The 13,375-nt window shown below is 41.3% G+C and overlaps 2 protein-coding genes across 2 annotated transcripts in view; one reads left to right on the top strand and one right to left on the bottom strand.

The window, feature by feature from the left end:
• LOC133972633 (ubiquitin-conjugating enzyme E2 E2-like) overlaps positions 1-446 on the bottom strand; it is a 57,899-nt gene extending 57,453 nt beyond the window's left edge. Inside the window, exon 1 of the mRNA XM_062410185.1 lies at positions 293-446. The gene's annotated coding sequence lies outside the window, so the exon portion shown is untranslated. The remainder of the gene's footprint in view (positions 1-292) is intronic.
• Positions 447-2,017: 1,571 nt separating this feature from the next.
• On the top strand, positions 2,018-8,740 carry sf3a3 (splicing factor 3a, subunit 3). Its single transcript, XM_062410384.1, has 17 exons — positions 2,018-2,246; positions 2,366-2,413; positions 2,865-2,917; positions 3,089-3,194; positions 3,280-3,352; positions 3,997-4,088; positions 4,185-4,267; positions 5,004-5,142; positions 5,249-5,317; positions 5,424-5,491; positions 6,524-6,631; positions 6,727-6,796; positions 6,914-7,078; positions 7,942-8,052; positions 8,155-8,245; positions 8,337-8,392; positions 8,486-8,740. Exons 1-17 carry the CDS (start codon positions 2,151-2,153, stop codon positions 8,561-8,563), a joined length of 1,506 nt encoding a protein of 501 aa, XP_062266368.1. The 5' UTR covers positions 2,018-2,150; the 3' UTR covers positions 8,564-8,740.
• Positions 8,741-13,375: the final 4,635 nt, after the last annotated feature.

Below are 13,375 nucleotides of genomic sequence, written 5' to 3'. Positions count from 1 at the left end.
CGGTCTTATCAATAACAGTTAACAGGGTACGTCTTTGTGAGAACAACCCGACACCCAGCCTGAGCACAAGCGGAGCCCTCGGTGACCACCGCAAAATCAGCTCCCGCACAAAAGACAGAATACATACCCCCCCCCCCCCCTTCTCCTCCTCCCCTTCCTCTCCCCCCTCTCTCGCTCTGTCTTCCCCGACCAACCACCACCGCCCCCTCCCTCTACAAAGATAACGTAATACACCTTTTATTCCGTTGGCAGACTTGCGCTCGTGTGGAGCAGAAGACGGCGGGCGGCTCACCTCTGTAAGCGGGCAGGACGCGCAGCGGCAGGAGAAATGAAAAGTGTTAAATGTCCACAGTTTGTTCCGTAATCCGCTTCACTGGCAGTCCGCTGCTCCTCGTGTCCGCTGCCTTCACTGACTGCTGCTGCTGCCGGAGAATGTGAGCCGAGCCACGGCCGTCAGGCTGCACCAGGCTACAGGCGCCGTTTCCGGTTGTAGCTGGTAAAAATAAAAGCCCACGAGAGTTTCTCTTTTGGAGCAGAAACAGAGTCTTAGAGGGAAACACAGTACAAACCGTTTTAACTGGTGAAGCACTTTTAGTCCAATAGTCTCAGATATAATCTAAAAACATTTTCCAATAGTTTTGTAATTTTGAAATTTCCTATACAAAGTTGAAGACCGGATTACAGTATATCAGGGGACCAGTGGTTCAGTTTGACCGGGCTAATGGCTGTAGGGAATTAATATCTTTGGGTTATTATTGTGCACGTAACTGAATCAAGAATTGTGAAGGAAAATGTAAATTGTGGCCCCTTCATGTCCTCTGAATTAGAAAAATCCTAGATCCGCCACTGACATATTCTTTAGAATATACATATTTGCACAGCTATATGCACGATAGAAAAAGCATATGTTATCTGCTCATTTTAATAGCATAAAATATAAAGTCTATATCTTTTGAATGCTGTTTACATAATACCTTATGTTGTTACATTGTGGTCCTGTTGTAACATGATCACAAACTTTACTTTATCCTCCACAAACGACACAACTTTTTTGTATGGGGAACCAGATCACCAAATACCATTGCATATGCAAACTGGAAATAATGATTAACTTAGTGGCTGTTTGTATCTAAATGGAGCAACAACTGTTAACAAATCCAACATCGTAAAGAGAACATTTAAGTCAAGTTAAACTTCTCTCCTCAATCTTTTGTTAGTTAGAGCTCAGTCTTTTTCTCATAGAAAAAAGAGTTAAAGCACAACATTTGCATTCAGTTTAAGCACACGTCTATTTGTATCTCACGGAATCAAAAATTACTTGCAATCAAGAGTGAAGTGATTCATGAACAAATTTCTTTGTCTGCATTTTTGCCACATTAAAACTAAAATATCACCCAATCCCAATTTGGTATATTTAAACCAAATTAAGTATTAAAGGTATTTTATTCTTGGGTCAAGATATTCAACTTCCGGTTTTCTCTTTGTTACTGAAACTTGACCAGGCAGACCTCCGCCGTGCGCGCTCCCAGGCGAGTGCGCGCAGAGCGTCCGGCGGCAGCCTTTGATGATAGTAGACTACAAAGGAAGTGGAAATGAGAGGGAGATCATGCAGCTTGTCAACCCGCCTCATCCTGGAAGTGTGCGTTCAGAGTCTACCGGCAGCCTGCTACATGTGTTAGTTTAACATGGAGCTGATCATGCCGGAGCTCTGGTGACACACAGCTATGGAGGGCGCGGGCAGATGTTGACCCCATTACCCCATCAACTCAGAGCACTGGGGCTTGTTAATGATCAGTAAACACATCAATTTCATAATTGAGTATTTATGACTATCTATGTTGAATTCCTCAAATTCTGTTATTATTTGATTGTCTTGTGCAAATAAACAATAGTAAACAAATTAATTGTTTTTTTCTAAATACTGTTATCTTTATTTGTCCGCGCTCTATTTTTCGACCAAGCTGCGGAACCTATTTTCTGGTGGTCTATGTTTCCCTACGCCGAGAAAGTTGACGGACGCTAGCTTCCCATCATGCGCCATTGAAAATAAACGTAGCCCACACGGCAGCGGCTAGTTTCTTTCATTTCTCTAGTAGTCGGTCAGTGGGCCTGTTTTACTCCGAAATAAAGGTCCGACACTCACTGAGACGATGGAGACTATCTTAGAGCAGCAGCGTCGCTACCACGAGGAGAAGGAGAGGCTCATGGATGCTAAAACTAAAGAAATGTTACATAAGAAGTCAACGGTAAGATGAGCGATCTATGCTAGCTTTAGCGAGAATGCTAACCCAACACTGCAAACACAAGAGACGTCTAAAAAATACAGGAGGGTTTTAAAGTCTCACATGTTTTCTTTTCGTTTCAGCTGCGGGAACAGATCAACTCTGACCATCGAACAAGAGCCATGTTGGATGTAAGCAAGAGTTTTGATTTGTATTATACACCGCCTGGCTAACGCTAGCCCTGGCTACACGTTAGAGAGGTAGCATTCTCTTAGTTTATAACTTAAATGCAAATGTTTAAATGATTACCCAGCATCATGTTATTGGATAAAACTGCGTATCAAGTGATAATATAGCTACTAGAAGATTGTGCAGCCAGGGATCTCCTCTGTAAAAGCGACCAATTCAGTACTTTTAAGTTTAAAAACTGTAAATCGTTTAAATAATACACTTCTGTTGTGGACTGTGTACAGCAAAGTACTGAGACACAAAGGGATCAGGAGTTAAACCTTTGTGAAATGAAACAGTGATGTGGGAGGGTGAAAGTCAGGAAAACAAACCTGTATGACTCCATTCAGTGTGTCATGGCCACTGTTAACATTCACTATGACAATGAATCTGAGTGTGTTACTCTTTTTGCAGAGGTTTATGGAAGTGAGCTCAAATCTCAGAGACTCCTACGAAGATAAAGATGGGTAAGTCTTCTCTTTTTGATTAACCTGGTCTAATTAAAAGTCATGTGTATAAAGGTTTCCTATAGTATCATGTTTTTGATATGTTTAACACGATATCTGTTGTGTTGTCTGAACCTTTTAACAATCAGTTGCTTTTCTTTTTTTCATGTTCCATTTAATTTCTTTTGACAGAATGAGGAAGGACGAGCTCGCTGCCATCTCAGGACCAAATGAGTTTGCAGAGTTCTACAACAGACTGAAGCAGATAAAGGAGTTTCACAGAAAGCATCCGAATGAGGTAATTCACATCGGCGAGTAGTGAATTCTGCTCTGTGAATTTTTAGAAGCGGATATTAACCCGATGTTGTGTGGGTTTCTTGTAGATTTCCATTCCAATGTCTGTTGAGTTCGAAGAGCTGATGAAGGCCAGAGACAACCCCAGCGAGGAGGCTCAGAGTAAGACTAGATACACTTATTATAAACTTATTGTAGTAGGTTCTGTTTCTTAACACAACTTTAACCAAAACAGTTTATTTTCAAGAAGGAAGCATTCTGAAGCAGTTACACACAGTGATGTATCATTGAGATTCCTTAAGGCTGTACTGTAGTTTGAGAGGAAACACCCACTGCCCTAGTTTAGATTAAACAAGTTAATATTGGTGTTCTTTAACACATGATGACTATTGAAGTAAATTTTTATCCAGGGTTCGTATGGTCATGGAAAACCTGGAATAGGCATGGAATTTTAAAATGTGTTTTTCCAGGCCTGGAAAAGTCATGGAAAAAAATAATCTCCCAAAAGTTTTGGAAAAGTCATGGAAATTTGTTATATTCTTATTTTCATGTCGTTCATTTTAGGGATGGGAATAATTTATCGACGATCGCTGAATTGATCATTAAGAATTTCGTCAATGACATAACATAACTGTATGCCTCGGAATTGTAGCATTCATTAGTATGAATGCTACATTTTGTCACTTTTTCGCGTATATACAGAGATTTCACTAAATGTTCGGTCATGGAAATTTGGTATAAAGTTAATGAAAAGTCATGGAAATCCATTGGTCAAAATGTGTATGAACCCTGTTTATCTTCCACAGACCTGGTGGAGTTCACAGATGAGGAAGGATACGGCCGTTACCTCGATCTCCATGACTGCTACTTGAAGTACATCAACTTGAAGGGAGCTGAGGTCATGATTGCTTAAATCTGAATTTTACTCTTCACCTCCAAACTAAACTTTTCATTGTTTTTTAAAATCCGATGTCTCTGCTGTGTTTTTGTGCAGAAACCTGAGTATATCGCGTACCTGTCTGCGTTCGACCAGCTCTTTGACATCCCCAAGGACAGGAAAAATGCTGAATATAAAAAGTAGGTTCATCATGTTTATCAGAAGTGACCCCTGACATCTGAGTGGGACATATTGTTGCCTTAAAATGGAACTAGTGAGCTTGTGGTTATGTGGGTAGTGGTATACACAGCGTGCCTTGGGTCCAGGTGGTTGAGTTGGGTGAACACCCCTGCTAGGCAACAGTAACATGCAATCCAGCTGTTGAGACCACAGCCTGACTGTAAAGATGGACCACGTGTCTTCATTTTTTCCTGCTGTACAAAATTAAACCAGGGTTTTGTCTGATGCAGGCGCTGTCATGTTGCGCATTTGGTGTCCTGGAGCAAGAATCAGCGCATTAGTGATCCTGGAGTCGATTCATGCTTTCAGCCAATCACGAGTCAGTCTCAATCATGAAATCTCCATTTCTAATTGAAATCAAACTCATCAGAAACATGGACACGTGAACATGTATCAGTGTGATAAGAACTACCTTATGTGACACAAACCAGCTTTGGGAAAAATTTATTAATTTATTAAATGGGATTAAAAATGTTAAAAAAAAATTGTCCCATCCATGAAGGATGCCTCCATCATGGCCACCAGGTAGAGATCACATGCTTTGGCTTCACCTTTGAGAGCTGATATTTCACTGATCTATGCACAGTCACTGGTTGAGACAAGATTGTTCAGCAGTATATAGATGATGTATTGTGTATGAAAATGTAGATGTGGATTACTGTTGTCACACTGACATATAATGCTGTGTGTGCGCAGGTATCTAGAGATGCTGCTGGAATACCTGCAGGACTACACAGACAGAGTCAAACCCTTGCTTGACCAGAACGAGCTGTACGGCAAAGTGCTGTTGGACTTTGAGAAGAAGTGGGAGAATGGGACCTTCCCAGGCTGGCCTGTAAGTTCCACTGACAGCTTCTTCATTTGTGAGACCGGCTCAGGTTTTATTTATTCACGTTGTCTGACCTGATGTTTGTTTCTCCATCTGCTTCTCTGGACGATAGAAAGAGACCAGTAGTGCCATGACACACGCTGGAGCTCATCTGGACCTTTCAGCTTTTTCTTCTTGGGAGGTAAGAAAAACTAATGACACTTATGATGATTTATAAGTGAATGTTATTACAAAGTTTGGTCTCTCATGCCTCTGCTGATGTATATTTGTCTTGTTCCGTCCCACAGGAGTTGGCCTCTTTGGGTCTGGACAGATTGAAGTCTGCTCTCATGGCGCTTGGACTGAAGTGTGGAGGGTGAGCATGTAGTTTACATTTAGAAACACTGTAACATTAAAGCATCAGTAAAGAAAAACATGCACACTGAGTCAATGTAGAATTAACTTAGCAAATAGCCACATTTCTGACATGGTAGGTTTCCTGGAGTAATTTTTCACTGTAGGAACATAACAAGACATGTAGCCACTGACGAGTTCTGCCTTTGTCCCCCATGCTCTCTGTGTGGTTCTGGTAGAGACTCACTCCGACTGAAATACAAGGCCAATGCTGTGTTTTTTTGGTGGTTTTGTTATAATTTTTTTCCCCTTTGTGCCTAAGAAATTCATTATAAAGGCTCTGAACCAATTTGAAATCTAAAGCTCTTTATCACATGATCATTGGGTCTTTAACATGGCAGCCAGTAGCTGTTACAGCTATATACAGCACCACCTGTCTAAATCTGCAACTGGCAAAGCGCAAACTGATTCAATGTTTGACCGATAAATCAGTGCGAGGCCAGAAACAGTGTAACCTTACCATCAATTAAAGTTTTGACTCACTGGTTGTTATAATGACAATAATAAGCGTGAAATGTATCACGTGATGATGATAATGATTACAGCATCTGTCAAGAAATATGATCATATTTGTTGAGTAGTATCATATCTGGATCCTGTAGCTCTGCAGAGATACTTGCAGAATATGAGGGATAGAAAGAGGAAGGGAGGGATACTTATTGGTAAAAAAAACAACACTATAACTCGTCTCCCTCCAAAAAGGGAAGGTCCAGGTACGAGCCAACACCAACACACAGCCTGGAACCCCCCCCCCCCCCCCAGTCCTTAAACCTCCGACCCTGGTGGAAACAGGCGCTTCTAGACCACAGGACAAAAACCAGAAACACACACAGCACTGTGGCTATACCACCTTTTAAGCCTAACACCACCCCCGCGATAACTGTTTTTAACACATCTATCACTTCATCATCCTCACTGGTAACAGGTGGAGGCTGCACAAAGAACACGTAGGACAGTGTAACTTACTTGATGTGTAAATGTGTGTGTTGTACAGAACTCTGGAGGAGAGAGCTCAGAGACTGTTCAGCACTAAAGGCAAATCCCTGGAATCATTGGACCCTTCACTGTTCGCTAAAAATCCCAAAGCCAAAGGGCCCAAAAAGTAAGTAGGCGCAGAGACTCAGTGAAGCGCTGACACTGACTCATGATGCAGTTTATTATATAATCCATCACAATTTGCATCCGTCTCTTCTGCAGAGACACAGAGCGAAACAAGGAGATCGCATTCCTGGAGGCTCAAGTATATGAATATGTGGAGATCCTCGGGGTGAGTGAATATATCCTCATATAAACTCTGCTCTGGAATTCATTCGAAAGTGTTGCGGAGCCAATTTTAGACAGCATGGACTCAGATGTGACACATTTCATGTGTGTGTGGTTATAGGAGCAGAGGCAGCTGACTCATGAGAACGTGCAGCGGAAGCAGGCCAGGACTGGCGAGGAGCGAGAGGAAGAGGAGGATGAGCAGCTCAGTGACAGCGAGAGCGAAGACGATGACAATGAAATCATCTACAACCCTAAGAACCTGCCACTGGGCTGGGACGGCAAGGTGAGATCTTGATTGTCCTTCAGGTCTCCTGCACTTAATAACCCAAGTCCAACATCCTTGATCACGACTTTTAACAAGCATGAAGCCACATGAGTGGAGCTGTCGGACTGTAGAAGCTGAACTGACATTCCTGCCTCTCTTAGTCTCTTGATCTAATATGACGAGATCTCCGAGATAAAGATTTAAGGAATAAGTCGGTTAATAAACTTTGATAATAAATTAATATAACCCATTCAGATCTAAGGACCTGAAAAACGCACTCAGAATTTGTATCGGTTAAACGCTGCTTCAATGTCGCTCCATTGTCTGAAACGCTAGTTAATTGGTCATTTCTAAGATGTTGTTACCATTTAAATAGAAACTGAGTTGTAGCTTCACATTTTACAGTTTTACCAATAACATTCTGAGGAATAACCTATAAATAAAAAAACACAAATCATGACAAATACATATAATTAATCAAATTTCCTTCTACGTGAAATATAAAAATAAATGCACATCTTTTTAGGATTTTTGGTTCTGAAAAAAGTAATTTCATCGATATGGTGCATGTCAATCAAACGTTGATGCACAATTACTGTGAAAAGCTCATATGAGCTGATATTCATCAACCAACTCATAAATGAGTCCGACTCTAAAGTTGTCATTACTAGGAAGTAAAATCCAGTTATTTCTGTCTCTGTTGAACTGGTTTTATTAGTTATCATTCTTGTTGTTCATGTTTAAATTAGTTTATTTGAGTTGCCTGTCCCATACTGGCTGGATAGTTCCAAACGTCAGTTGCACTTTCACTGCGAAATCTTGACTTCCATGTCTTAACTTAAGCTACTTTATATGAGTGCTGACTGTTTTCTTCTCTCCAGCCAATTCCATACTGGCTCTATAAACTCCACGGGCTGAACATCAACTACAACTGTGAGATCTGTGGAAACTACACCTACAGAGGACCCAAAGCCTTCCAGAGACACTTTGCGGTACGTTGTTTTGTCTTGATGTTAGAGTGTGATTAGATTCTGTAATGAGGTATCAAACGTTAGAATGTGAAACTGAAGTATGTTTTGTCTTGCATCCTGTAGGAATGGAGGCACGCTCATGGTATGCGCTGTCTCGGGATCCCCAACACGGCTCACTTCGCCAACGTCACTCAGATCGAGGATGCCGTCTCTCGTAAGAATGCAGAATCAGCAACATCTGGCTGTTTGGAGTAATTTAGGAGTCTCTTTAAAATAAGCTTTTCATGTTTTGTTTCTTCCAACAGTGTGGGCAAAACTGAAGTCCCAGAAGGCATTAGAGCGGTGGCAGCCAGACACAGAGGTGAGGAATCTGCACAGATGATTGAGATGTAATGTCTCTCCGTGACGACGTCCTTTTTAATATTCCTTTATTTTTTTTATTCTCTGCCTTCAGGAGGAGTATGAGGACTCAATTGGAAATGTGGTGAACAAGAAGACCTACGAGGATCTGAAGAGACAAGGCTTGTTGTAGAGAAGCACAGAGGGAATCCAAAGAGCGTCCTCTATAACTTGCGTGACTTTTTACCATGGATTTGTTTTTATTTGTAAGTAATAATGTTTTACAGACTTTTGTCCCATCCGTCATTCCTCCATTTGATAACTTTGTAATGTGGCAACCGTTGACTATTATAATAAACTCAGTACTTTATCAGTTTGTCCGGGTTTACTTTGCTACTAAATCAGGTATCCATCAGTGTTGCTCAGACGTTACAGTGACCGAGCAGAGAGAGCACCTGATTTATTGGTGCTGTTGACTCATTATCTACTGAGAACACTATGGATCTTGGACCATTCTGAGTTAATAGTGTTTAGATACTGTAAGATGATACCATAAGAAAACAAAGCTGATGTGCCAGACTAGTTCACAGCTTTCATCGTGTAAAAGGTTGACCTGACGCTCACATTCCTGACCCTCTCTGGAAAACCAGAACCTTGAAGTGAGAGAACAATCAGATAACTAAAGAGGAGGTTCCAGCAGAAATGGATCAAATCTCTGACAGCACTGAGGAGGAGCTGAACAGATCAGTTATCAGTGCCTCACACTCTTACAAAGTGCTTCACAAAAAAGAGGAGAGAGAGAGACGAGGAACAGTTGTGTAACCATTACATTTGACCTCTGGCAGACTGGTTGTTATAATTAAAATAATAATAATACTGTTCAGTTGCACTTTGGCATCATCAGGTGTTTCAGCCTTTTAATCCCAATAATGCTTAAAGCCGAACTCGAGGGTACACTGAGGCTACAGGTAAGTCTAACTGGATTCTGGCTTGTATGGCAGTGCTTTAAAAGCCATGTGGCCCTCCCAGTAGTCAGACTAAAAAACAAGAAAAGGAATAACACCAGAATTAGAAATGCTTTCCTACAAAAATATGTTTTGTGCAGTGGTTTTAAAGACAGGTAGTGAGTTGAGGAGTCTAATATCATCATCATCATTGAGTAGCCAGCCTTGACCTAGGGACGGCTAACAGGGACAGGTGGCAGATCTCAGGTTGAGTTTGGGTTTGTAGGGGTCAAGAGCTGCGAAATGTAAACAGGAGCCAGCCCATGTTGAGCTATGAAAGTTATTATAGCATTTTAAAGACATGTTATATTTTTAATTATTCATTGGCCTTAGTACTTACTAATGCAGAATAATTCTGATATAGGCTGCGGGGGATCACCACAGGCCAAACAAACAGCTCATTCCAAACATGCAGGTTTACAACGGGCACTGCACTAGTCCGTTAGAACGTGGTGCAACAAATTCTGGGGAAATCCAGAATAATGTATCTTCTCAAATTCTAAACCTGTGGTCATGATGAATCCTTAGTTCTTTAGGACTAATCCAGGCCTGCAGATGGTGCTGCCACACCAGGAGTCTCTGGTGAAAACTTGTGAGATGGACACGACTACACTACACTCAGAGAGACTCTGTAGTGTAGGTACAGTTCTAACATGAACTATCAGGTTATGAGAAAACAGATGACAAGGCCTGTGATAAACCTCCTACTGGATTATCACCGTCATATACTTTTAATCAAACAACTGCCCTGCTGTAATTATTTGTGCAACCCATTGTGATTGCAGATGCTCTTATTCGCATTTTCCAACATCAGTGTAATGATAAACATCATCAAAATATTTTCCAATACACTGATTTGCATGTTTGCTCTTTCCATGAAAAAAAAAAAGACACATTATCCTATCATTAGCCTGTTGGCTGAATTTCTACATGAAAATACAAATCTTTTTGTCCGCATGCAGCATATCTTAGCAGACAACTTATAGTTGTTCTATTAAAGTAAGCTTCAGATTTATTGTCTCACAAAAATGAAAGTGTATTTTGATCAATTTCAGTGGTGGAAAGTAAGTATGCACGTGTACTCAAGTACTACACCTGAGTTAGGGTTTAGGTTCATTCAGATTTATATATTCTTCATTTACTATATAATCTATGTTTTACCACTTGTAATGCTGTAATGACGGAATAATATAAAAAAAGTAATATTACTTGAAACCGTGAACACCTATACAGGAAATTGAATGAACAGCAGGTAACAGGTGAGAGTGAGTCCTCAGGCCCTCCTGTTAGAAGGGTAATATCTGACCAGCAGCATCTGCAGTGTCAAGGATGTTACAGAGAAAATAATGCTTTATCAATCTCCCCTTAGTCTCCCAAAATTGTGTTGAGATTAACATACTTGTTATTAGGGTTGCAAAGGGGCGGAAACCTTCCATGGGAATATTGAGCTCGGGAATTTTGAAAAAAAAATTGCACTGTGCATTTCTCCATCACATGCACAGATAATTCCCAGCATCCTGCACACTACAGCAGGGCTATAGAGGCCTGCTGTAGTTAGCATGCTGATGGAGGATTGTTCATCTGTCCATCTAGCCTTTTTCTATTCCTTTATCCATAAATTGTAAATATTTTTATTTATTTATATCTCTGGCATTGCATTAGGGTTTTTTTACTAGCTTTTTTTCTCATCTTATCCTACAGAACACTTCCACGTGCACTATCTCATGTGTGGAGACATTTCACCCCAGCCAAATGTAGAAGAAAGGCCATGTGCATTTGCAAATACTGTGCAAAGACCTATGTTGAGAATGACACAAACATCCAGAAGCATATAGTCAAGTGCCCAAAGTTTCCTCAGGGCTCAAATCTGCCTATGGAAAAACAAAATGTTTTTATTTATGTCTGTATGACAAGGTGAATACAGTTAGTATAAATTACCAACACAATTTCCAGTTTATTACCGTTAATTCCTGTATATTCCTGTATATTCCTGTATATTCCTGTTAATTACCGTTAATTTCCATAGAAAGTTTCCAACTTTGAATATTCCCGGAATTTTGCAGCCCTACTTGTTATACATTCAGTAGTCATAGCAGTCATTATCTGTTCCCTACATCACTATCTAAAAAACCGCTCCTCCCTCGCCTGTCGGTGATTTTCTTGTTCACAATGTGTCTGATATATATCGATCCTGTTGTCGACGGGAGCAGCATTTCTTTCACTCTGCAGCGCACCACAGTTTGAGCAGTTTCCCCTTTGTTACTGCTGCAGCTGGACAATAATCAACAATGCCAGCCCTAGTACTTGCAGTATTACTTAGTAAATTATCAGTAGTACTTGCAGAAGTGATACAAATTTATTATCCTGTGTGTTTATGGTGTCTGATTTCTATTGCAGAGTGCGAAAGGAATATTCTGAGAATAATTCTCTGTGCTTTGGTCTTGAAGAAACATCAACAATTATTAGGTGCTCCAAGGCCTGACATTTGTAAAAGAGCTCCCGGTAGCCTGGTTCTTATGTGACTCCCATGGGCACAGGCTTTACGGGGGCAGAGCCAGCAAAGTGTGGTATTAGAGTGTCATGAGGGATCTGCTTGGCTCCAGTGATTTCTCATTCACATGAGGGCTGCAGCCGGACCACTCTGCCGCTGGTTGGGTCACCATGCATGATGTGTTCCACTTCCAAGCTCCTGACATACAGGCACTTACTCAGGTCTCACTGGTAAATTACACATGCTGGCCCTTGTAAGATAACCAAAGTCAAGTCTGCACACTGAAAGCTGCTCTGTGGGTTTATGGATGTAAAATGGCAAGTTCTGACGAGCACTGCTTGAAATGTGCAAGTGTTATGGAAGTGTCAACCACCAAACATGCGTGGGAAAGTTTATGCAATCTCTTGAAATTTGCCTTATCATTTATTTAGTTTCAGCAAAATACTTGCATGAGATGCTTGAAATTACAGCTAATGAAGTCCTGGGAACATAATCCCAAAATAGAAGGTTTTATTAGTAACACGAATAGTTGAGAATCGAACAAATACGAGACACAACAATCCGTCTTGATAGATATTGACGGGTATGTTTTTTTGCGTCATATGAACAGCACCACCTCTAAACTGGGAAACCAACACAGTCGACACACTATCACTGTGTAGCAAATTACAGACATGAATTATAATGCCAGGAGATTATCCGGAGTTCAGTGCATATTTGAGAACAGACATGGCCTGCGGGTAAATTCGGGAGTGGCCAATTGGCTGTGGAGCTGACATAGAGTTTGCCTTTCACGAATGCACAACACAGCGGGAGGTCTGCTGCACAGGCACCTTCACAAGAGTAAAAAATCCTCTGCATTTTTCAGGCGATAGGTGGAGCAGGGGGGTGGAGCAGGCAGAGGCAGGAACTGATGCATTAACTCAACTGACACCAGACGCCAGCTCTTAATTCCACAAACTCTCTTGACACATTCATCTGTGTCTTCTACGCGTGAGTCGCCGCATTTTCACTGGGAGATATTTGTTTCCTTTTAGATTTTTTGCATCTGGGAATCCCGTGCTGTGTTCACAAATGGCCTTCTCTTGGATTTCTTTGGACAGTATACTCGGGGGACAGGTGGAGAAAGTCTGAAGAAACTGGCAAGCACCTTAGTTGGACATTTACGTTCACTCTGGAGAAAATATGGACTTGCTGCAGAGCATGTCTGAAAGCAGCTTTAGAATGAAGGTATTACAGTTTAGGAAGCAGATTTTTTGTGCATACCCAAGTGTGTCAAACCTCTTTCCTTACCATTTGTACCAGTCGTTTCAGACCTCCTTTCCAAACCCACTTTCTGCTTCTGGTCTTCATGAGGAACGATAAAGCTGTGTGAAGCCTCATTAAAATGGGTCCCCACCCTGAGCCTCGGCACCGGGCTTTCTTGCAGCGACACCACCTGCACCACCTGGCTCACCATTAATCCCCATTTTACCTTTTATTTGTCTCCTCATGCTCCACCCTCAATTCA

The sequence above is a fragment of the Platichthys flesus genome, chromosome 17 (assembly GCF_949316205.1).
Source record: "Platichthys flesus chromosome 17, fPlaFle2.1, whole genome shotgun sequence".
NCBI lineage: Eukaryota > Metazoa > Chordata > Actinopteri > Pleuronectiformes > Pleuronectidae > Platichthys > Platichthys flesus.
This window is presented reverse-complemented; position numbering and strand designations above follow the sequence as displayed.